We start from the raw sequence: 25,438 nt of genomic DNA on the forward strand, positions 1-25,438 counted from the left end.
GTATTTGAGTATCTAGTTATATTTCATTCCGAACCGTCGAATTTCTTTGATATAAATGACTAAAAAACGTGAAACCTTTCCTGAAAAATGTAACACGGTTCATCTCGTTCTTGTCTCGCGTTCTACACCAGATGGAAAACCAATAAAAGTAAGACGAAGTGCGACGACTTCGTAGATCTCTCGAAAGCCATCTGTCGGTTTTGCCATTCCTGCATATCTTTTATCTTTTTCTTTTTCTTCTTTTTATTCGGGGAGGGATGGATGGGAGGGGGGAGGGGTGAGAGATTTCCTTTTTCTTGTCCTTCACATCAACGCCTACGATAATTCGAGTCGTACACAGCCGGTGCAGCTATTTTGCATTTGAGCGATAAACGATGTGCGCGAATGGCCATTAACGAGGCGTATTTCCGTGTGACTCGACCGTGGAGAAGTTTTTATTTCCTTCGCGTCGATTTGGTAGAAACTTTCTCACGTGGGTCTCTCTTTCAAATTTTCAGAGGAATACTCCGATCATCCTAATGAGGTGGTGAAGAACGAAGAACTAACGTACAACGGCGCGACGTCGTATGGGTTCGGGCAGGTCCTGTTCCTGATGGTCTCTAGCGTTCTGATAAGTGTTCTCATGCCGCAATTGCTGCGGTGAAGCGACGACATTACCAACGAAGAGCGTATCCCATGCGTCGAACCCCTTCTTCTGTGATTATCCTACGTTTAATTAATTTCTTGAGGCACGCAGCGCCTCTATCGTGCGCTGCAGGCCCTCGATCGTGGGACACGCGCGCAGATCAACCATCATTCGGTTTGACCCGAGACCGAATACTGAGAAGGAAAGAAGAGATATCTATTAGATACTGCTGGTAAGAAGGTATAGATATATATACAGATGGACCTAGAAAGACTACGTGTCTGAATAAAAGACTCGTGGCAAAGCCATATTAATTACTAATAAAAAGGAAAGACAAGCGGGATGGCGTATAGATGTCGAGATGGTCAAGCAAGACGACGAACGACGAAGAAAGATAAAGGAGAGCGAAGAAAAAAAAAATGTTGAAAAAAAAAAAGATGAAGAAAAAGAAAAGAAGTAACAAGGAGAAACGCTGCTACTAGATACTATTATAGTACGCCCACTATTATCACTACTATAAATGGTAGTCGTATTGGTTGTCCTTCGTATCGTTACGCTAATTCTAGGTATTTATTCGAAATACAAGAGAGCGTGATAAAAGAGAGAGAGAGAGAGAGAGCGAGTGTATGAAAGTAATGTGTGACGCGTGAGAAAAGTTGTGTGCGAGTAGCGTGTTAAATATCTTCGGAGCGAATAACGTTAGCCGCGCATACGAGTTATAATCTAGCCAGAAAAACAAACGAACCTTCGTCGAATCGACGGAAGACGAAACTTAAACGATTTTTCTCGACAAGAACAATGAGATTATCCATCGTTGAAGAACTAACGTTGAATCGTTCTAACGGTGAATCGTTCCAGCTCGTTTCCCGTTTGAATCGTCCTGCGCGTTTACCTGTACATTCGTTGACCCACGATAATTAACACGCCTGTAAATAAATTCCTAACAAATATGTACAAGTGACTCCAGCGGCTTCTTCGAGCTGCAAGGAGATTTAGGAGAGTGCCGTATACTAGACGAATCTTATATATGACGCACGAGAGAGAGAGAGAGAGAGAGAGAGAGAGAGAGAGAGAGAGAGAGAGAGAGAGAGGAAGAAAGAAAGATAAAACGCATAAATTCCCACCAAAACGTAAAGACCCGTTTGTGAAATTTATACAACAAAAACGCGAGAACGATCCATCGTCGATATTGAAAATTTCACAAAATCGAGCGACAGTTCAATGGATTTATCCCGATCATGTGCATCGATTCAAATTTGACAAATCGGCGATTGTCGACTATCTCTTCTCGCCTCGATCGTGGCAAAAAATATATATTATCCGTGCGAGAGAGAGAGAGAGAGAGAGAGAGCGAGCGAGAGAGCGAGAGAGCGAGAGAAAGAGAGAGAGAAAGAGAGAGAGAGAGAAAGAGAGAGAGAGAATTTAAGCGCCAATGAGATAATTCTCTGTGAGTGCGTGAAAATTGCGAGAATGTGAAAATTTGTATAATACCTGTACCATATTGAACTCTATCTATAGATCTGTATTATATTTATTATCCGCTATTATTACACTACGAATATTCAATCGATATTCTATATTTACTAGTAAAATATTAAATTTAATAGCGAATAAATTGCGTATCGACGGTGGGAGACAAAGGGAAACAGAGAAAGAAAGACAGAAAAAGAAGGCTTATGAGAAAGGAGAACAATGAAGACTCGAGGCCTCTTATTCTCAACGTACGGCTAAACTCTCGTCGCATTTGTTGTTTTTTTCTCTTTTTTTTTTTTTTTTTTTTTTTTTTTATACTATCCGTTATGTCGGATCTATGAGTAAGCATTATCTATTCGCGAATTTAATCGATTGGGCCGTTCGATCGTCTTCTTTCCTTTTTTCTTTGTATCTTGCATTATCTTTTTGTTCTCTTTCTGTTATTTTTGTAATTCTATTTATTGTCCGTCGTTTCACACGCCACACCTACGCATAATACCTACATTGATATACACGACACGCGGCACATTACACACATTATACACAATTACAGCGTGAGTTGTTGCGCGCGCGCGCGCGCACGACGAAAACCGCGAGAATTCGAGAATGCAAGAGAATATAAGCGCGGACGAATTTTCGTTTCGCATTCGCCATTGAGAGATGTTTAGATTTAATGAATTATTATTGTAAATATGTGTATGCGAAAGAATATCGTATGATAATGATCATGATGATAAGACGATTTTGTTAACGCTGGAGAAAAGAGGGAATTTGCGAAAGAATCGAAAAAGACCGAGAGAACGAAAGAGGACGAGAAAGAGAGAGAAAGAGATATCCTTCTTATTCCGAATCGTAGATAAAGAAAAAATGATAGAGAGGATCCTTGAACGCATAGGCCGCTCGATCGACCAATCGTTTTCGTCTTTCGTCAAACGGATCGTCGTCCTTTCCTGCACCGACCTAGAAAAGAACGAAAACAATGAATAAGATCGGCCAAAAGCGAAACAAAGCGAAAGAAAAGAAATAACTAAAACGCGTGTTTAATGTTATCCACTACAGTATTGTTAAGCCTAAGTATTACATGCCTACGATCCACGTCTGTTTGTCTGTCTGTCTGTTCGCGTGTCTGTTTACCGTTTGTATACTTTTTCCTCATACGTTATTAATCGCAATAGCATATCACAATGAATATTACGATGATGACTTTTTACGAACATCAATAGGAGACGATTTTATCGGCCGCATTAACGATTCGTTGAAAATTTTGTTTTTGACGTTACTCCGTTTATTTTCTATTTTATTTTGAAGATCACGGACACTTTCGTTTCCATTTGAAATACGTTTTTGCAACGACAGTCGAAGGCTGTAAACCGAGAACCTCAAAGACAATCACTCGCACATTGTAAATTATCCGAAGCTTTTTCTCAAAGTAGATTGATCGTAAACGCCAGAATCCCGTAGCTAATCGACTTACGTCCGAAATAGAAGAACTTCACGCAGATGTATGTACATACAATAATGTTCGGTTCATGGCCCGTCTCGTTCAAGAACGTACGTAAAGTTCCCTTTACGTTGTCACATTCGTCGTATAATTAATTATTTTTTTTTTTTTATTCATCGTGCGAACTTTGAATCGTAAAAAGCATCAGTGGAAATCGTCTCTCATTGTTAATTTAGTAAACGATCCATCATCGAATCCACAATTGATCACATACACACACTTCAGCGCCAATAAAGCGATGCAGCAAACGTACATAGATCCACGTGAATGGTACTCGTTCGTACGGACGATAGGTGAATACAGTATAACAATAATATAGAAACGAACTATCGATAGAAAATAGACAAGGTCACTCACTGCAGTTTATTTTATTTTTGTCTCTTTCTCCTCATTTTATTTTTCACATCCTAACGCATCCATTCCATGCAGACCGAATCTCCTATCCACATTTTTTTTTTCTCTCCATGGATCCATGGTTCGCGACGTGACAGTGTTCCACTATACGAAGATATATTTTGATAGATACGAAAAATGTTCAAAGCACAGAATATCGCTAAAGAATTTGTATCTATACGTGCATAAAGTATATGTATACATGCTGATGTATTCAAGTACATATGTAGAAAATCATTCTACATCCTATGCAATACCTGTCTATTTTAGCGCGAAACTATCTATCTCGCTATCCTGGTCAACGTTACTGGCGTCCCCATATAAAATCGTCTGCAAAAGATAAAGTGGAACGCGTCCTGCCTTCGTACCTAAACTTTATATTATTTTTATTTATTTATTTTTCTTTTTTTTTTCTTTTTTATTTTTCTTCTTCTTCTTTTTTTTTCAATATTCTCTCACAGCGACATACATATTTGTATTTTATGTTTGTTCAGATCTTTTACGTCAACTATTCATTCTCGCTTGTGTATGCGCGTGCAAGAACAATGTTGAGAAAATGTGGAGGTCCTTTGAACCGCGACCGAAGGACACGCGTTATATTCTCACCTATATAAAATATATAAAACTTATATGGAAGGATTCGTCCTTCTCATTTATCAAGACCGGAGTTAACAATTTACACCGCGTCTTATACACTGCCAGCGGTTTGATTAAACTGTAAAGGCCGAAGGAGGAAATAGGAAGAAAGATAGATAGAAAGAGAGAGAGAGAGAGAGAGAGAGAGAGAGAGAGAGAGAGAGAAAGAGAGAGAGAGAAAGAGAGAGAGAGAGAATGAGACAGAAAATTTTTCTTATTAAGTAGAAAAGGAAAAGAGAAAAAGAGAAAGAGAGAGAGAGAGAGAGAGAGAGAGAGAGAGAGAGAAAGTGAGCGAGAGAAAAAGAGCGAAAGCGAGAGAGAGAGAGACATTTTTGTAAATAAGACGATCGATAAACAATTAACACAATGAAATTTATATTAAATGCATAGTAAGTACGAGATAGGTTTCTAATAACGATTTATTATAAAAGTGAATGTACGTTGATGTCTAAGATTTTTAACATGAAAACACACAAAGTGGTTATAATTAACTATGATTATTACTCATAGAACGAGAACACAAGTACTAATTAAACGAGAGGGTTTAAAATACGAAGCCACAGTTAGACAGATCGTGAATCTCTCACGGCGCATATATTATTTTATATTCGGTACATACATTGACACATACGCTCACCGTAATGCGGTAAACGTACACGGCATCATGTGAAAAAAAAAATTAAATTCTCACTGAATGGTTGAAAAATGATTGTCGAGTTCGTAGGTAAACGAAAAAAAAAAAAAAAAGAAAATATTGACATACCGTCGATTTTTTAAAATGATTTATCTAATTATAATGTAATTGGGAATATCGTGAGATGATCAAGTGCCGTGTACGTTTGTTGCAAAAACGGGTATGTTAGATTGCGTGTGCACATTCAGTACAGTACGTTGTTCATTAAACAAAGCATACAATACAAAGTAGCGTAGCGTTCATAATGGTAGTCCACTGTAGCGAAATAGTGTTTAAACAAAGCAAACAAAAAAAAAACCGGAAAAAAGACATAATCAACAAAAAAATTGCAGGTAACCGTACGTAATAAAATCGTAAAACGATCTTCATAAAGGATACACGCATACACATATACACTGATACATCCATACACACACACACACGCACACACACATATTAGAGAGCACAAGAGAAGCAAACGAGAAAAAACACACGTACACCACTCGAAGAGAAGAAAAATCGTCTCGTTCACGCGGTAAAAAAGGGAGATTCCATGTGCGCGCGTGTGAGTGTGAGAGAGAAAGAAAGAGAGAGAGAGAGAGAGAGAGAGAGAGAGAGAGAGAGAGATGAGAGAGAGAGAGAGAGAGAAAGAGAGAAAGGAAGAGTGTGTGAAAGAAGAAGAATGCGAGAGAGGGAGAAAGAGGAAGGAAGAGAGTTAGAATGAAAGAGGACACAAGAAAGGATGCAAGAGAGATGCGATTGGCGCGTACGGTGCGTGTTATCAAGAGTAGTACACGCAAAATGGAAGATAACAATGCGCGAACGTAGAAACGTTGGCGTCACATAAGTTATGTAGGTATATTGTATATGTATATCGATATCAAAGATATATCGATGAAAAAGTTAAAAAAAAAAAACAAAAAAAAAAAAAGAAGAAAGTAAAACGCGTGAAATGACACCTGACGAAAGGGAAATGGGGACCGAGTCTCCTTTTACTCATCTACACACATACATATACACCGATGCAATGGCATGCTCGCCTCGGTGTAGGTTTTGTTTGAAAGTACCTTGCGCGAATCGTCTCTGTAGTACAAAAGAATGCTCGATGTATGAGATATATACGATCGTTCCACTTGAACGACGTATATTTTTCAATCGTTGGTAAACCCATGGCATCGATTCGAATAATTAATTGTTCTGTATTTTTTTTTTTTTTTTTTTCTTTTTTTTTCTATTTCTTCTTTTTTCCTCTACATTAAGGAAAACAAATATAATCCTTGAAAATAACGTGAAAATTTCCAAATAAAGGATGTTAGAATAAAATAAAACATTTTATAAAGATTTCTTTTCTCATTTAATTGATCGGATGCCTTGGTCGAAGATTTTTTTAGAGTTTTCATTTAAAAATGAATTTGCTCGTGTACTCGCCGTAAACATATCTTACTTTTTAACTCCTATTCTGTGAAAAAAGAGCTGAGAAAGAGAAAGCGCGGAAAAAAGAGAGAGAGAGAGAAGAATCACGAATGAAAGAGGGAAGGAAAGAAGTAAAGGAAAAAAATGAATTTCTGTTCGGTCGTATTCTTGAATTTTTTCGCGAGACTTCAAAAGCTCTATTAATATATTTGTCATCTCATTTTGCTTCATACATTCCATCAAAATTGTAAAAGACACTGTGTATACGGACAAACGCTTTACACTTGCATAAAGTAAAGATAAAGTATTTGAATTGTTATCGCGAGCAAAGGTTTTATGAATTGTTTGATGAACGTTCGAACGATGCACGTCGTCGATTCTACTGAAGTACATTTTTAAATATCAATTAATTCTCCAGTAGATTCGATTTGAATGATCTTCGGACTATTTGTGATTATCGTTTGGCCTAAAATAGCGAAAGCCTCGTAATTGCATATTAGAGACAACGAATTTTTCAAAGTAGGGCTATCAAGTTATATCCATCTAAATATTTCGCGTTCTTATTTATATTTTTAGCACGATGGCGATTCATATGCAAAAAAAAATGGTTGTGATGTGATTTCGTTGATTCAGGGCACGTTCCAGAACGAGATTCATAAACTTGTTTTACCTGATAAAATATCGCGTCGTTTGAAGATCAGATTTATAGAAATTTCTAATATTCTACGAAGTTTCGCAAAATTTTCTTCGAATTAGGCCCACGTTAATAAGAATCGAGATTCGAAAAAGCGGATAGTGTATTTGCCAGAGGTACTTTACGTCAATTATTTCGTGTAACGCTTCATTGTACGTGTGATCGATGATATCTCACCGTTTTGTCGTAAAGATAAATATGACTTATGATAGCATGGATGTCAATGTTTTCGAGACTAGCACGGTACAAAAAAGCTCACATCATGGAATACCGCAAAACTTTGTATAGCGACAGTTATAACTTGCACAAGGTCACCCAAAACGTGTAATATATTTGGATGTATATTTAGTCGAGAAACACTTGTTTGTGTCGAAAAATGCGAAGATGTGTGCATGAAAAATAATCATTCTCTCCGCTATACATAATTACGATTATTTCGTTCTTAAAAACCAATAAAACTTCATTTGCGTCCGAATTTTACGACGAGATAAAAGAAAAGCATCGATACGATAAGAGATTTCGTGAATGAAAAGCGAAATATTAAGATAATTTATCGTTAGTTCCTAGATTACGAAGAGTCCTATTACTTCGATGTGAATTGGCGGGTTATCGAAAAGGTGGATAAAAAGATTAATTTATGAAAAGAAGCGAAGAAACGAATTTATATCCTATGAGGCTGCGGGACAAAAGACTTGAAAAAAAAAAAAAATAGATAAAACGAGGCTGCGCCTTGAAATGATGTACTTTGATGCGAATTTCGATTGAAATGATGTTCGGTCGATTTATACTGAAAGTAGATCCAGCGGAGAGAAACGAGAAATTATTAATTGTGCGTAAATGCAGGGAACGATATCGCTTGATGATCTTCAAAACGCACTGGAAAGCACACTCATGATCTAGAAATAAATATTAAAAGAAAAAAAAAAAAGAAAAAAAAAGAAAAAAAAAGAGAGAGAGAGAGATTGAGAGATTAAAAAAAAAAAAAAAGAAGAAAAAGAAAATGTGAAGAACGGCATGAAGAAAAACCACGTGGGAAGGCCCATTTGTCGCACTTGTTTGAAAAAAGAAAAAAAGAAAAAAATAAGATTATTACAAGAATGCACAAGTAGTAGTGTACACACGCATGTACTGTTTGTTACCGCGAATAAATATGCGAGTTTAAAATCAGGTTTGATTTATGTGTACACGGTGAGGGCCGAGCTTCGTACGAAAAAGAAACGCAGGTGCTCGCGCGAGAATGATTCAATGATGGTCCTTTTTCGAATGAGGACGATCGAATTTCAACGCGTTCTACTTGCGCATCGGAAAAAAAAAAGAAAGAAAAAAGAAAAAAAAAAAGAAAGGATAATACAACATTTCTCCTGAGCACACGCGTTTTCTTAATACGGCGATATTGTTATTATATGAACGAACTCAAGACGGCATGGTATACAAGGCTAAGAACAAGACCTAAAATGGGGACATAATATTTTATAACTCAACTTTTGTACAGAATAAATAAATACTTGTACTGTGGACCAATATTTCTTTCATTTCATTCTCATTTATGGCCATGCACGGCGCAACGTTATTTAAACTTTACAATAATTGGCATCTGTAACTATTCCAAAAAAGAATAATTATGAACAAAAATTACTTCATAGATATATATTAAAGGCATTTAACTCTTTCACTCCAAACGATGAATATATATATAATATATATATTTATCTTCGAAAAATGAACGCTCGGAGTACTTATATATACGTCTACCATAATATATCATGTTCTGCAATTTTTCTTCAAAAACTTTACTATTAACTCAATTGGCAATAATAGATCTCATTTTTATCAATCATTGATAACTCAGTCGATAACGTTAGATACTCTTTTTACTGACCAAATAATTCAGTCGGCAATAATGGATTAAATATATAGCTAATAAATCGAGAACATCTTTTCATTTTTAAACCTTTGGAATAAATAAAAACATATTCGCCGAATGAAAATTATTGAAGAATATTGAAATCTGAAGAATTCCGCACTGAAAGGGTTAAACGTTTTTTTATAATTTTATCATCTAAATTACAAATATTACTTACATTAAAAATATATTATTTCTAAGAGAAATTTGAAATAAATTATGTTATTTACAAAAAATAATTTTATTTATATATAATGCAATAAAAAAGTACGTCGTATCAACTTTATAAAATAGAAAAATCGATCGAGCATCATAAACGTTTCGTACGTCAGCGTCAAGCGATGCGTTCCGTCCATGGCAAAAATATTATTTCACAAGCATACTAGACCGAAAGAGTTAATTTAAAATGATTAAAATAAAGCTTATATTATATATCATTTATATAATGTGCTTGGAACATTATATAAATGATAAAATGTAATAATTAATCTCTTAGATAATATATATTATTTGTTTGTTTTATTTTGGACTAATGGTATAATAACAATACAGTTTCTGGCTTCTGGTATACGCCACCATCTACCAAGCTTGTGTTCTTGACCAACACCAGCAATCAGATTATTACCATCTGGTGTAAATACCAGTGAGTTTATAAACCCGACTAATTTTATTGTAAATAATGGATGTAATGATTTAAACGAATCACCGCACCGCCACAATTTGATCTCTCCATTTTGAGAACCTAATAAAAGGAAAATATTATTACATTTAAAGTTGTGTAAATCGTAATAAAATAAAGATATATAAAAAATACCCAGAATTTTTAAATACATATAAGAAGTATCTTATAAAGAAATATTTTACCAGATGCTACTAAATCAGTATTCAAAAGCGTTGCTATGCTCGATATCCATTTTGGTTGTCCATTATTTTCATCTTTTCCATGAGCCTCGGGTACACAACATAAAGGTTTTTTTTTTAAACAACCCCATACACATAATGAGCCATCATTTCCACCACTAAAAAAGTTCTCTTCATTGATAAGTTTAACGATATCTATGCTGCCACTATGACCATTAAAAATTAATTGCGATTCTTCTACAATTTTCCATATTCTAATAGTTCCATCATATCCACCACTAGTTATAGCGCGTTCTCTTGATAAAGCGTCAATTGATGTGATACCATTTTGATGTCCAAATCTAAAAATAGAATTCTATCTTACACATACACATTTATATGAAAGTATTAATAATTCAAATGTATAATGTATACCTACAAAGATTCAACATATGCCATATCATCTAAATTCCAAACTTTTATGCTTCTATCTTCAGATGCAGAGTAAAGTGTGTGAGTATCTTTTCGAAATATTAAACCAGTTATTATATCTCTATGACCTTGTAAATTTTTTAAAAGATTTAAACTTTCCCCACAAAATACTTTAATATCCTTACAACCACCATCTCCAACAACCTAATAAAGTATTATTCGTAAATTAAAAACATATGTTTAATATATATAGAATATAGATTCTATATATTATATATTGTATATATTTACCAAAAATTTGCCATCAGTACTAATTGCCATACAATTAATTGATTTCATTCCATCCTGTCCTTTTCTTTTTCCTTTTATAATTTTTAATTTAGTTCTTTCCTTTAATGACCCTACAGTAATATTGAAATAATGTAAATTACATTATTTTTATAAATATTATTTAATTAATTTTTTTAATTAAAAATTAATAAAAACTTACATTTAACTAAACTACCATCTTTAGAACTTGAATATAAAATGTTTCCTTTATTAGAAATACATAAACACGTAATAGAATCTTTATGAGCTTTACATCTCAATATTATAGGATCTTCATGAGCAATATAACGTTCTGCTACAATTTTTCTAAGGCATCCCTTTTCTTCCAAGTATTCATCTTTTAATCTTCTTGCAACTGCTCCTTCCTCAAATTCTGCTCTATCTTTCTCTATATATGTATTAAAATATATTATAAATTAATAATGCATAGATATTTGTAATATATTTATTACAATTCATCTATATTCATTAACCTTCTTCCTCAATTTGTTGAAGATATTTTTTAGCCAGCCTAACACGTTTTTCCTGAACGGTTTCTTCAGTTTCTGATTCACTTTCAAACTCTGGTGATCTTAGATTATAAAACAAAATTTATTTTTATTTTTTACAAAATTATCAATGCTTTTTTTCTTTTTTTATTTCTATTAATTTATTTTCAAGTATAACATATTTTTTATGGAAAATGTATAACGTTGTAAGCAAAATGATTAACTATAAATTTTACTCACTTTTCATTTTCTTCTGCAAGTTCTTCATCATTACTAGATATACTTTCATTGTCAATGGGCATAGACTTTTTTACATTTTTTTTCTTTCCTTTCGAAGTAAATGTACTTTTATCTCTATTTTCAAAATGTCCATTATACTGAAATATAAACAAATAATATTTCAGTAGATAAATGTCAAAAGTATGTAATATTTAATAATTAATAAAATTAATCAAATACTAAATTAAATACTAAATACTAAATTAATTTAATAAAATTTCAGTTATTAACTCTAAATTCAACTAAGTATCAATGCTATACTCTTTGTTTATTATAAACTGCTAAAATAAATCTAACCTATAATAAGCTATTTATTACAGATGTTTCATTTTGTCAATTTGTAAATATTAGTAACTTACTTTTCTTTTAGTTGCTCCCTTAAATCGATTGTTTCTTATAAAAAACGACATTTTAACATGTAAATAACGTAATGTTTAATTAACTTAAAATATAACTTTCTAAATTAATATTAAGTATACCGAGCACATGGTATAAAATATAAATGGTTACATCCTTACTGTCGCCCTCTAGAATAGGCTAGAGGGCAACACGTATAAAGTATGCGGCGGGTAGACAAAATTTTATTAAAACTATTCAACTTTGACTGTATAATGACTTACACCAACGATGAGAATGGGCATAATTTTTGACCGATTTTGATAAACAAGATCTCATTTTAAAGACGAAGGTTTAATCTAAGATCTTGCTGTTTCGAATTTTTAAGAAAACTTTATTTTCTTTGAAAAAAATTGTGTAAAAAAAATGATACTTTTTCAAGAATTTTTTTTATGGTTTCCTCTAGTAAAAGTAATCTACTTTACATTATTACTATTATTATTACTATTACTATAATAATAATACATAATGTAATAATATAATAAATATACATATATATAAGTATTCACTAATTATTTTTGACAAAGCATTCGACAAAATCTTGTTTTTTTTGTCACAAATTTATATACTAATTATTATATGTATCAATTATATTTATTATTATCGTATCTAGCATAAATCACTGCAAAATGCACGTTATTATAAATCTACACGAAATCGATCGTTAGTACGCGTGAGAGAAATATAACCAACCAACAAGCTTATACAACGATACGATAGACGTATAATGATAGCATTTCCTACTTGCACTTGTAGTTCATATTTTATCCTACCTGTCGCTAAAGTCACACACATACACTTAGAGTGAAAGTTGGTAAACAGTCGTAAAAAAATAAAAATTATGTTTTATGCGCAAATCTAACTAGTAATATAATAAAAATAATAAAATTAATAGTGAAGTAATAAAAGTAATAAAATTAATCATGTCACTAAAGAAAAAAGTGCTTATGATTTGTTTAGGTATTTTTATAAACCTCCTTTATTAAGTTGCTTCTTTTCCTATATAATGATATAATCTTCATATGAAAATTTTTTTTAAGGAAATATTTGCCGTTCTCCTATCGCAGAAGCTGTTTTTGATGATCAAATTAAGAAAATTGGTTTAACTGATCAATGGGAAGTAGATAGTGCAGCTCTTATAGGATATCATACTGGTAAAAATCCAGATCGAAGAGCTATGTCTGTATTAAAACAAAGAGGACTTACTAGCTATTCTCATCGTGCCAGACAAGTATGTAATGTTTCTGATAATATAAACTATTATCAGAATGTGTAATATAAACTATTTTCATATTTATTATATATGTAAATATCATATAAATATCATATATTGTTTCTATTTTTAGATCACAGTAGATGATTTTAATAAATATGATTGGATATTTGGAATGGATGTTGAAAATATTCGAGAACTAAATAAACTAAAACCACAAGGCAGTAAAGCGATAATTGAATTGTTAGGAAAATATGATCCAGAAGGAGAAACAATAATACGTGATCCTTACTATGTATGTTATCATATTTGTTATATTACGTTTATTTGAATAAAATTTAAACAATATAAATTGTTTCTATAGGATAACGATAGCACTGGATTTGAGAAGGCATATGATCAATGTGTAAGAAGTATTACAGCATTCTTACAGAAGCATAAAGGTAATTAATTTCTTATTTAATTGTATAATGTTTGTTACTGTATAATTTAATGTTTATTTTTTCAGATGTAAAATAATGACAACTTAAAACTAGAAAGAAAAATATTTATTTTCAATTTATAAATATTCTGGAAAAAAAAATTTAATATTTTACCTAGAGATTAATATTAAAGAAACAAATAATTGTCAAAACAAAAGAAAACATCATTTATATCTGTGGCACATAATGAAAATATCGCAATCTTCTTATACAGTCGCGATTCATAATTTGCAAATCATTAATTTGTAATATAATATATAAGTAAATTCATTTGTGCTACAGTCTATTGTTTATTATTCTTTTCTAATCCATCTGTACATCATTATTGTATCTCTAATTATATATTTATTTCACAGTTTCGCAGAATATGATAGGAAAAAGAAAAGTACTTATGGTTTGTTTAGGTAGGACTGCAATTATAATAATCCAATACTAGGAATTGATACTATTTTTCATTATAGGAAATAGTTGTCGTTCTCCAATAGCAGAAGCAGTTTTTAATACACAAATTAAAAAAATGAATTTAGTTAATTATTGGGAGGCAGATAGTGCAGCAATTTTGGAATATCATATAGGTAATCCACCTGAACCAAGAGCCATGTCAACACTTAAAAAAAATGGAATCACTGAATACTCTCACAAAGCAAGACTTGTAAGAATATTTCATATAATTTAATAAAAAAAAAAATTTGATATTATAATTATTGCTATTTTAGATTACAAAAGCTGATTTTTACAAGTATAATTGGATATTTGGAATGGATAGTTATATAATGGAATACTTGTACCCGTTAAAACCAGAAAATAGTAAGGCTATTGTTGAAATTTTGGGAAAATATGATCCAAATGGAGAAATTAATATAAGAGATCCATTATTTGTATGTAATTTTTAATGATAGAATCTATAGCAGCATCTTATAAAAAAAATTTATATCTACTTGCTATAATTTTGTTATAGGACAGTGATAGTCATGGATTTGAAAAAGCATTTGAACAATCTCTAAGAAGTATACAATCATTTTTAAAATATCATAAAGATAATTAAAATAAAACTTGGGAAACATATATTCAGGACCGGCTTAAATACTCTTAAACTGCATTATTGACCATCTATGTGCTTGCATGCATTGCATAATTACTAGCACAGCTTTGTATACATGTACTAAAAATATACACTAATGAATCATATTAATTATACTTGTTTAAAATATTAATCAATAAAATAAAATATATCCAAGTTACAATTTGAAGATAAATGTGAAAATATATAATATATAATAAATGAAATGAACTATGTGATATACGAAGAATAAAAATATGTGATGCATATATTTCTATTTAACTTTATAACCAGAAACATAAACTTCAATAATGTTACGATCATCTCCAGAATATATAAATCTTTGTAATTGTTTTTCTAGTGAATAACTCATGAAATCATCTAATGGCCCATTACTTACACTCATATCTACTATAAGTGCATCAAATTCTTTACCAGGTATTAAATTACCTACCTCTTTGTTAATCCCTAGTGCTAAAAAATTTAGGAACGAATTAAGGAAAAAGCATTGGATATTGAATAAAAATACTTACATATAGCGCCTCCTAAAGTAGCCATATAAAACACTTCTTTATAGTTGAGACTTTCATAGTCACTTTTAAACATAGCAAGGTTAGTTGATACTTGTAACGCAGATCTCATTGCGTCTACCATACTAGAGCTTTGTCCACCTGCTACATCTAGTAAATAAATGAATATTTATTTATATGTTATTTATACAAATTTATCTAATATCATTTTACAGCTTTTTAAAAAATTCTCTATACCTGTCCCTAATCCTATTTTAAGTCCTTTTGATTTTAATTTTTGTATGTCACACATACCACTTTTTAAACATGTGTTAGAAGATGGACAATGTATAATTGCTGTATCATTTTGTTTAATAAGCATTATTTCATCCTCTGTGAGGTGTATTGCATGAGCTAATATTGTCTAAAAAAATTTTTTTTAATCTAATTAAAAAATGACTAATTTTTATGTACATTTTATAATTTACCTTATTAGTTAGAAGTCCAGCTGCATTATATACACTAGCATAAGATGGATACTCCTTGAACATATTTCTTACTGCTTTAATTTCATCTATATTTTCAGAAATATGTGTCTAAAATAATGATATTTTTATAATTATTCTTTGGAATAATTAATTATTGTACAATGCATTATTTATAAATACCTGTATGTGAAGATCTCTTTCTTTAGCCAGTTTACCCAATTCTTTCATCAATTCCATATCACAACTCAAAGCAAATCTTGGTGTAATGATTGGTTTTATAAGATGATTCTATAACAAAAATTTTTTACAAAATATTAAGACTTCAATAATCTAATTACCATGATTAGTTAAGACTATTGTTTTCACTTACATCAAGATTTAAAATATCATTTATAAATTGTATAGTATTTTTTATAGATTCTACAGTATTTTCATAGTATCCATCGTCACGATATGCATTCATATTTACTTTTCCTATAAAGGCACGTTGGCCTAAATGTGCAACTGCACGTGCAAGTTCCATAGATGCTTTTCCATATAGAGATGCAAAATAACATGCTGTTGTTGTACCCATGGCAAGAGTACGTTTCTATATATTATGTAAATATATATATATATTTTTTTTTATTATTAAAAATTAAAATAAAAAATCCTACAAACCACAACAGTTTCAAATACATGTTTAGCAAATTCTTCATCGACATATTTTTTTTCTAAGGGGAAAGTATATTTTTCTAACCAATCTAATAGATTTTTATCATAACCCAAACCAAGATTAGGAAATTGAACTGCATGAGTATGGCAATCAATAAGACCTGGCATTAAAAATTGTTTGTCATTTAAAAAAGTGACATGATCACCTATAAGTGCACTAGGTTCTGGATTCACAGTAACATCAATGATCTATAAATTTCAAATGTTATAAAAATTATGACAGTTGTTTATATATGTTTATTTAATTTATTTAATTTAAATAAAATCATGATAAATATTTATTGATATTTTATAACACATCTCAATTTATACCTTGCCATTTTCAATCATTACAGCAGCGCGATCAATCATAATTAATTCTCTTTTTTCGTTAGAATGCACCAAGGCACCAACGAATATTTGACGCTTCATTTTAGAGAATTTTTTAAAATGTTCAGAAATGATTTAAACTGAAAAATTCTTATAAAAGTATTATGTATTTAAATCAATTTTCTTTTGTGCGTTATTTTTAAGAAAAAGTAAAATTATCGTCAAAAAGAAAAATTAAAATCGATTTTCGATACTAACGCATCAGTTGTTTTATTTTATTGAATCATTCCTACCAATAATTACATTGTATCACATATTTTTGAAAATATATATCTTCTATGATCCATAAAGTTTCGCTCGCTTATCTGCCTGCCCAATGTTGGCGATTTGCCAACAATGGCAACGTTGTCGATTTGCATTCGGAAGAGCAAAGAAATGATGCAATCTTTATTTAGCGTTTACAATGATTTATATTTTTAAAATATTTCTAATTAGTTATTAATTACATATAATTAGAATTTCTGATATATTGCGAAATAATAGAAAAATATCTATATAATGATCTCAATAATAATTTTTGAATTGGCAAAAAAGAAACTTTATCAATATAGGAGATATTGATCAAACATAACACCATTGTAAAAAGATCTCTTTTTACGAAATATTTATTTCGTGGAACTAATTTAGATCAATTAACTTCAATTGTGATTATTTCTATTTTTTTTTTTTTTTCATTTGCGAGTGCGATATTAAATATGGAAAGTAAAAAGGAAAAGAAAAAAGAAAAACTGAAAAAAACAGAAAAAGTAATATCCGATCCACATCGCGAATATTTGGATATGGATACCGATGAGGAAGGCCATGAACGACGAGGTAAAATAATGAACTCTTTCATCAAAATTCATAATTTTTCTATATTATACAAAAATATCGAGTTCATTTATATTATATGATAAAAGAAAAAAAGAATTTATCGCGTAAGTATTTATATTTTTACATCAAGTTATAAAAAGTTTATCTAACTTTAGATAAAGATAATGTATTTTAAATAATTTAGTCAACGGATATTTTATTATATAATTTATCGATCGAAAATTTGTTCAAAAATTTGAAAATAATTGTAATCGAAATACCTGCTGCTACGTATGCCAATATTTTTCCAGGAACAATAACAATTTTACCTGCTTTAATGGACGTGTGAAAAAAAAATAATTATCGATTATATTTGAAAAGAATTAATTGACTTTATGTATTTATGGATATATAAATTGCAGAAACTTCCGAGAGTGAATATGAGACTTCTCCAGAACCAGAAAATCCTATTTATACGGAGCAAGAACTGATAACACTAGTCAGTATCATAATTGCTCGTTGAGCGGGAATATTTAAAATTATCAATCCTAATCAAATGCATACACTTTCAACTAATAAAACTAAAAGCAACTAATAAATTTAAAAGATTTATTATATTTTCCATCATAGAAATATGTTTTCTTAGGTACAATATGTAAAGGATTTGACAGTACTTTCTCATCTTAAAGAATCGGATTGGAACGAAAGCTGCTACGAAGTTATACGAGAATATTTTCAATGCGTATCTCATACTATATTGATTATATTTTTCAATCAAAATAAATTGATGGCATCTTTGAATCTGTCCGATTGCAAAGAAGTAGATCTTATGTATTTTTTAAGATCGCCGTTACAAATCTATACAACTGATAATTTTCTCAAAACTATTTTCTGTGGGAACATTAACGAAGATAAAACAAAATCATTTTTCAAATTTCTACAAAATATATACGCTCCTGTTGCTCTAAATAGTAACGAGTGGCCAGAAAGTACTTTTTTTTATTATATTAATCATTTTATAATCATAAATAAATTTATGACTTATATTGTATATTTTTTTCTATTATATTCTAGTTATACAGAATGATCTCTATTTGAACTTACACAATCTTTTAATGATTTTAAATGAGCAACTTTGTAAAAAAATAAATCGAACGATTTTGTATGTACCAAGAGAACGTTTACCTAAATTACGTGGATTTCGATTATTTTATGAGCATGATTCTGTAATTAGAGAAGAAAAAAATACTATCATACAAATGCAAGAGTTTCATATGAAAGAATTAATTGGAAGATTGGAAAAAATAGTCAGATGTTGGATAAAACAAATACATGCGGCTTTAACTACTACGGTTATTAGAAAAAATATCGAAAGTATAATGAATGAATGTAATCATTGGAAAAATAATTGTTAGTGCAATCATTTTGATCATTATTAAGAATATTTAGTATTTTAGAATTTATTATAGTATATTATAGAATTTATTTTTAATTAAAATCATATTTATATGTATATTTTTAGATGATAATTTAAATTCTTTAAATGATCAATTATCAAACAATGAAGTCCAAGCTATTATCCAATTATTAAAAAATATGAATTCATCTAGTGTAGAATCATTTCCAATATTTATTAGAAAATTACAGGAAGCATTGATGGAATCATCATCAAATTTAATATACTTAAACATTTTATCTGAATATTGTACAAATTTATGTATCTCGGATAATATAGAAGCTAACGTGACGAAAATATTACTCCTGATACTACTCATTTGGGTGGAATCACCTTTTTATAGTATAACGTATATATAGATATTTTATTAAAATACGTACAATAGAAAATTATGTGATATTAATATAAAATTTATATTTTTATAGAAATAATATAGGGTCCCTTTGTCGAGCATTAAGTACGCAATTAATATCTCAATGTCAAAGATATATAGATATAGAAACTGCAATTAAAGGAGATGCAGAAAGTGGGATACATATGCTAAAGAAATCTATATCTACCTGTCAAATGTACAGGAAAGTTTATGAAAAAGTAAGAATACATCTTTTTTCATCTTAAAATTAATATTAAAGTTTAAAATATTTTATAGTTTGTAAAAAAGATAGCAACTTCCATTAATCCTTATAGAATATGGGATATAGATGAAGAAATGGTTTTTAATAGTATTAATGCATTTATACAAAGATGTCATGATATTATTGAAATTTGTAATGCACGAATTATTTTTGAAAGGTAATAATTTAGGAAATCTAATATTTGACTGTTTCTACCGTGTATATTATTATTATATTATCATAGATGTGCTAAAGAAGAAACATTTGGAGGTGCAAAAGGAATAGAATATGAAAAATGTTGTCAACAAATTGAAAATCTATTTTATGATAATTTAAACAAAATTATTGCAATTCAAGAAAATATATTAAACATTAAAGATACTAATTGCAATATAGCTATACATAAATTTAAAATAGCTATAATACAATTAGAAAATATGATTAAAAATTTAATTAACCATATTTTTGCAAACATTAAAAACATTGATGAAGGCATTGAAGCAATATATGCTTTTGAAAGATTTAAGTATCGATCGTGTTTAAAAGATTTAATATACGAAAAATGGATACAGGTGAAGTATTTACAAGATAGAAAATATATTGTTGTTATTTAATATATTTATTTCTTATAATTTTGTTATGTGCATAGATGTGGAAAATATTAGATGAAGAAATAGAAATTTGCAATATTACTAAAATTAAAGAAATAGGTGCATATCATCCGCTTATCAAATCCTTTTCTAAGTACTTGAATGTGCAATATACAAAAAAATATTATTTAAAAATGCAATATACAAAAATGATAAATGCATCTTATTGGTTGGTAAATTGTGTAGATGAAAGGTGTGTGCAATATTGTGAATTCATGGTTTCAATTGTATTTTTTATAGAAAAGATATAGATATTAAATTTAAATAATTTTAGGTATTCCCTGGAACGTTATAACGTTGTAATAGATCAGTTAGAAGATGCTTATACTATTAATAAAATAGGAAGCTAATCAAATGATTTAAAGAATTCAATAAAAATGAATGCATATTAACTAGCAAACAGTTGATCATTTAAATTTAACAATCTATATAAAATTCATACTTTGTTTTTTTTTTTCCATTTACTTATAATGTCATTTTGAATATAATTATACATTGATGATAAAAATATAAATATAATATTTATATAAATTGCAGATTCTAACTATTCTTAAATAAGTATCATAGAAAACTATTATATATACTTTATGTATACAGAAACACATAAAGTATTAATAAAAATATATCTATAAAATTACATCTATACATATTTATACCTTAAATACATCTTACTATATAAATTAATATATCATGAATTTTCTTATTTATAAAAAAACATTATCAATATTTTACTTTTTGATATTAATTTGAGTTTATTGTTACGTTTGTAGGAACTATATAAAGAAATTGCAATTTTCTCATTTAAAAGAAGAAATGCATAAGTATTAATATTTAATTATTAATAAAAATCTTTTCTTTAAAAAATCTTATTATTAAATTAGAATAAGATATATCTCTATATTTATTAAAATAGTTTATATATATTCTATTAGGCACTATGCACATACTTTCACATAAAATTGATTTTTATTAGCAAAGCTAATATCTCCTATATATTATGATTCGCATTATTACAAATTTTATGCATCTTATCCAATATATAAAATATGTTCAATTTAGAGATTAATATATTTTTATAAAAAATATATTGATCTTTAATAAAAAAATAATTCTCGTATGTAATATACTGAATTATCATGTTCTTATTTTGCTTATTAAACATATAAAAGATTCCTATACTTATAGATATTTTGTTAGTTTTAATTATCAATTATAATATTATTTTGGCATAATATAATTATAAGAAAGTTTTAAATGGCAAACTTTTGCTTTTGTTATTTATCTGAACAACATTACTAAACTTTCTTACCTATTTATTACTGTAAATACTGGACTTTCAAGGTAATCTTTATAGTTTAACAACTCACTATCTTCTGTGAAAGAATTAATATCCGAGTTATTTAATTGCTCTGTCCGTGCAGGTGGTAATAAAAATATTAAAGATATAGCTATTACTATGTGCCACGCACTATGGACATACTGTAATAAAATAAATTTATAATTTGTAAGATTTCTCTAAATAAAACCATTACATCAATTATATTTACATACTTGGTAATTTGCTTCTGTTTCAACTAAAAAAAAGAGCAGTAAGCCTACACCCGCTAATAATAAGCCTACTAACAGCTTTGATAATCTGTTAGGTTTCTTCCAACTTCTTAGATGGTAACTACGATATATATATGTTCCAACCTACGAGATTTTTAATATAAATAAAAACGTATCATTATAATATTTACAAACAAATAATTAAGATATGTAATAATTGACTTACTGGTATTATAACACCTATTGTCAAAGGCATCAATATACTAATTAAACTTGTTCTATCAGATTGCACTTCAAATGCAATTAGAAGTACACCAAGCATATGACAAAAAGATACGAAACGAATAGGTAATCTTGCCATAGCTACAAGTGTTACCCATAAAGCTAATATACTTGAAAAAAAATCGCAGTATTGTAAAACCTAAATAATCGTTTAGAAAGAAAATGCTAATTTACTTCTATATCTCTTTGTTTAAATATATAATAATATATAACTAAAAAGAAACTTACTTCAAATTTAGTAATACAATAATTTGTAGTACGTTGATCGCAAGCATGGTAAAGAGTAGAAGATAACATAGTAGATAAATAAATCAATCCTTCTGTATAAAGTTCTCGTTTTATAGCTAAATATATAGCTGGTATGAAGAATCCATTGCTTAATGTCAACATTAATGTTGTTATAACAGCAGAAGTACCAGGATTAATAGTAATTATATCAGTACAACCCCATCCTTTATATCCTAAATATATAATAGATAATTAATAATTCATACTTTTAAATAAATATGAATTTCCTTTGCATATTTTACTTCGTGATTGTTACCTTCAAAACAGTCACAAGCCGTATAGACAAGAAGATTTCTATGAATTTCTTGACAAATTCCATGATGACCACATGAATTATTACCAGAAAATACACATTGTCTTGTATGAATATTCAATGATACTAAAATTTCTTCCATTTCACAATTTACAGCATGGCTATAAATAAAATTATTCGTGCATAAAATGATTATACCATAAATATATCTACACACACAAAATATAATCTTACTCATTTATGTAACATGTTGCTTGTAAAAAAATATACCATGTATCTGGTTGTGGATATGGTATTAATATACTTTCATCATGTTTACCTGATGAAGACAAGTTCATAAATAGTTTTTTATCTTCACATACAACTTTGTTTTCTAGTATATTAGGTGCATGACCTCTTTGAATACAAACAGCTACAATGATTAATTGTTTTGTCATCGTCTATTAAAAGTAATGATGATTATATATTATATAATCTACACATAAGTATGTTTTTAATAATTTTTGTAATATCAGTTTCTTACCTCATACATTTCTAAATGAATATTAATTTCAAGAGTACCTCCAATATCTACTAAAGGTAAAATATTAAACTGTATTATTATTGGATATGAGTCCATTAATACCAACCAAGGAGTTAACCATTCTCTTCCCTGAAGAAAATTATATATATAAAATAATATAATTTTTTATCTGTATACGTTATTAAATTAAAAACATACTTGCAATAAATAACTTGAAGAAAATACTTGAGAATGTTTAACTCTAACAAGTTGATATCTTGGAAAGCATTTATCCTCTATATCAGAATTTTCTTTCCGTACATAAAACTGACTTTTATGTAGATCTATCAAATCATTAGATGAATTTATGTTACGATTCCAAACATCATAGGTTTTATGTTCTCTCAGATTTTTTGCTGATATTTGTGTCACTTTTTCAGTAATTGATGACACATCTAAGTACTGTTTTATAAACTGTTTCTCTATTAGTTTTATGGGACATTCTACAACGATACATTTTATTTTATAAAATTAAAAAAAAAAATTAACTCATTTATAATTACAGAGTACTTACCTGAAATACTAACTTTGACGTTAAATTCTATTATACTATCTGAAATAACTAACAAATAGTAATAACTATCTTCATATGGGGAAGATATTGTAAATGTATAAGAATCTAGCATGGTCAAATTTCCAGTATTACTTGAAGGAGTATTATTATATATTGGTAAAACACGACCTTGTAAAGCTATATTTTTAATGCAAGATTTATGTATATTACGAAAGGAATCTACAGTAAAATTACATCCCCAAATGTAAACACGTAAAGTTGATATTCCAGATGGCACATATATCCTGAAAAATATATAAATAAATAACTTTCAAACTTTTATCATGTCTTAATTCATTATATATACTTACTTGTAATAAGAAGATGTTTCTTTTGTTTTCAATGTGGTTTGATAACCTACAGGTATATTTTCTATAGCATTTGCTCCTACCCATAATGCTACAGAACCTATGCTATAATGACATTTGTGAAAAAGGCCCTAAAATATTAAATTAAATATCTTTTAATATTTTATCTCCTTTAATGATTATGAATGAAACTGTATAAGCATACTTGTTGTTGAACTTTTTTATCCCAATGAGATAAATATGCTGCCACAAACCAATCCCCAGCTTGTGGTCCATAAATTGGTATAACAGCCATACTCTTTGGTTCAAAAAATGTATCAGTTGAAATTACCAGTGTATCATTATTTAATGGATACATATTTGTTGGAAATGTCATATTATCAATAGATAATACAGGATAACTACCCCATCGTAAATGTCTACAAGATATTACTAAAACTTTTATCTTGTCCTAAGTTCTTTTTTTGTTTTTTTTTTTTTTTTGAATAAGATGAATTAAATAATCACATTTACAAATGGAAAAGGCACTAACATATGCACCTTCCTTTGGGGACAATTTGGTCCATCCATGAATGCTGCAAATTGCCATGTTGCTCTAAGGATTTCCTTTGGAACATTGAAATGAAACATAGATACATCTGAATAACTTTCAAAGGATTGAAGTATACTTTCTTGACTTGCTTCTGGTATTATACACAATGTACCTATATGTTAAATTAAGTTATTCAAATAATAAGAATAAGTAACATAATCCTGCATATCACAGATTATTTATATTATGATCAATGTTGACTTTGGAAACGAACATACCTGGAAGGAAAAGTAATAAATATACAAAGAAAAAGTAAAGATAATAGAAATGTTGACTTGAGAAAAAACGTTTCGAAAATATGGCAATCATTATATAAACATAAAGTATAATAAATATTAATATTTAACAAAACACATATAGAATTAAGTAAAAAATTTTATTATGAATACTTCATAAACATAATTATAATTTCGTGTTTACAAGTAAAGTTATGTAGAAACCTTCGTAGATTCACTACTAATACTGATGTTTGCGCTCTCTAGTGTTAAAATGTAAATTGAAAAAAATTCTATCACATTCGAATGTATCATATTTATATTTATCAATTTATATTGTTATTTTTTTTTTAATAAAAATTTATTCTTATAATCAGTAATAAATTATAATTCATAAAGATATATTTAAAATCT

The 25,438-nt window shown here is 29.2% G+C and overlaps 6 protein-coding genes across 22 annotated transcripts in view; 3 read left to right on the forward strand and 3 right to left on the reverse strand.

Annotated features, from left to right (window-relative positions):
* Positions 1-8,925, forward strand: part of LOC124951210 (ephrin-B2) — a 42,185-nt gene extending 33,260 nt beyond the window's left edge. The window contains exon 5 of the mRNA XM_047499201.1: positions 498-8,925. Within this exon, the coding sequence (XP_047355157.1) occupies positions 498-643 (146 nt within the window). The 3' untranslated portion in view covers positions 644-8,925. The remainder of the gene's footprint in view (positions 1-497) is intronic.
* LOC124951207 (U3 small nucleolar RNA-interacting protein 2) lies at positions 8,863-12,230 on the reverse strand. Its single transcript, XM_047499192.1, has 8 exons — positions 12,040-12,230; positions 11,642-11,778; positions 11,387-11,484; positions 11,074-11,301; positions 10,875-10,984; positions 10,591-10,787; positions 10,176-10,513; positions 8,863-10,053 (listed from the first exon to the last, which is right to left on the reverse strand). Exons 1-8 carry the CDS (start codon positions 12,088-12,090, stop codon positions 9,818-9,820), a joined length of 1,395 nt encoding a protein of 464 aa, XP_047355148.1. The 5' UTR covers positions 12,091-12,230; the 3' UTR covers positions 8,863-9,817.
* Positions 12,231-12,848: 618 nt separating this feature from the next.
* On the forward strand, positions 12,849-15,012 carry LOC124951211. 2 transcript variants are annotated; one of them, XM_047499202.1, is made up of 8 exons: positions 12,849-13,036; positions 13,117-13,307; positions 13,423-13,584; positions 13,654-13,732; positions 14,128-14,175; positions 14,233-14,423; positions 14,488-14,649; positions 14,730-15,012. In XM_047499202.1, exons 1-8 carry the CDS (start codon positions 13,000-13,002, stop codon positions 14,814-14,816), a joined length of 957 nt encoding a protein of 318 aa, XP_047355158.1. In that variant the 5' UTR covers positions 12,849-12,999; the 3' UTR covers positions 14,817-15,012. The 2 variants fall into 2 exon arrangements, with proteins under 2 accessions (XP_047355158.1, XP_047355159.1); XM_047499203.1 differs by lacking the exon at positions 14,128-14,175.
* LOC124951208 (guanine deaminase) lies at positions 14,644-18,581 on the reverse strand. 6 transcript variants are annotated; one of them, XM_047499197.1, is made up of 9 exons: positions 17,985-18,581; positions 16,855-16,991; positions 16,489-16,731; positions 16,199-16,417; positions 16,009-16,116; positions 15,829-15,936; positions 15,599-15,764; positions 15,365-15,511; positions 14,644-15,305 (listed from the first exon to the last, which is right to left on the reverse strand). In XM_047499197.1, the coding sequence occupies exons 2-9, from the start codon at positions 16,951-16,953 to the stop codon at positions 15,106-15,108; spliced, it is 1,290 nt and encodes a 429-aa protein (XP_047355153.1). In that variant the 5' UTR covers positions 16,954-16,991; positions 17,985-18,581; the 3' UTR covers positions 14,644-15,105. The 6 variants fall into 6 exon arrangements, with proteins under 6 accessions (XP_047355153.1, XP_047355150.1, XP_047355154.1 ...); XM_047499194.1 differs by having other exon boundaries at positions 16,855-17,001; XM_047499198.1 differs by lacking the exon at positions 17,985-18,581 and adding an exon at positions 17,145-17,833.
* Positions 17,303-21,003, forward strand: LOC124951203 (dynein-1-beta heavy chain, flagellar inner arm I1 complex). Of its 3 annotated transcripts, none has more exons than XM_047499186.1 (10): positions 17,303-17,724; positions 18,126-18,202; positions 18,350-18,692; positions 18,778-19,113; positions 19,226-19,508; positions 19,585-19,750; positions 19,809-19,951; positions 20,018-20,345; positions 20,423-20,616; positions 20,961-21,003. In XM_047499186.1, the coding sequence occupies exons 1-10, from the start codon at positions 17,607-17,609 to the stop codon at positions 20,965-20,967; spliced, it is 1,995 nt and encodes a 664-aa protein (XP_047355142.1). In that variant the 5' UTR covers positions 17,303-17,606; the 3' UTR covers positions 20,968-21,003. The 3 variants fall into 3 exon arrangements, with proteins under 3 accessions (XP_047355142.1, XP_047355141.1, XP_047355143.1); XM_047499185.1 differs by lacking the exon at positions 20,961-21,003 and adding an exon at positions 20,698-20,890 and having other exon boundaries at positions 17,304-17,724; XM_047499187.1 differs by lacking the exon at positions 20,961-21,003 and adding an exon at positions 20,698-20,890 and having other exon boundaries at positions 17,605-17,828.
* Positions 19,294-25,429, reverse strand: LOC124951202 (transmembrane protein 8B-like). 9 transcript variants are annotated; one of them, XM_047499178.1, is made up of 13 exons: positions 25,028-25,429; positions 24,750-24,921; positions 24,423-24,636; positions 24,221-24,348; positions 23,871-24,154; positions 23,516-23,799; positions 23,318-23,446; positions 23,065-23,234; positions 22,798-22,955; positions 22,482-22,714; positions 22,198-22,392; positions 21,975-22,115; positions 19,294-21,902 (listed from the first exon to the last, which is right to left on the reverse strand). In XM_047499178.1, exons 1-13 carry the CDS (start codon positions 25,116-25,118, stop codon positions 21,729-21,731), a joined length of 2,373 nt encoding a protein of 790 aa, XP_047355134.1. In that variant the 5' UTR covers positions 25,119-25,429; the 3' UTR covers positions 19,294-21,728. The 9 variants fall into 9 exon arrangements, 8 of the variants coding, with proteins under 8 accessions (XP_047355134.1, XP_047355139.1, XP_047355138.1 ...); XM_047499183.1 differs by having other exon boundaries at positions 19,295-21,902; positions 23,029-23,234; positions 23,318-23,364; positions 23,629-23,799; XM_047499182.1 differs by having other exon boundaries at positions 19,295-21,902; positions 23,029-23,234; positions 23,318-23,367; positions 23,629-23,799.
* Positions 25,430-25,438: the final 9 nt, after the last annotated feature.

The sequence above is a fragment of the Vespa velutina genome, chromosome 8, assembly GCF_912470025.1.
Source record: "Vespa velutina chromosome 8, iVesVel2.1, whole genome shotgun sequence".
Taxonomy (NCBI): Eukaryota; Metazoa; Arthropoda; class Insecta; order Hymenoptera; family Vespidae; genus Vespa; species Vespa velutina.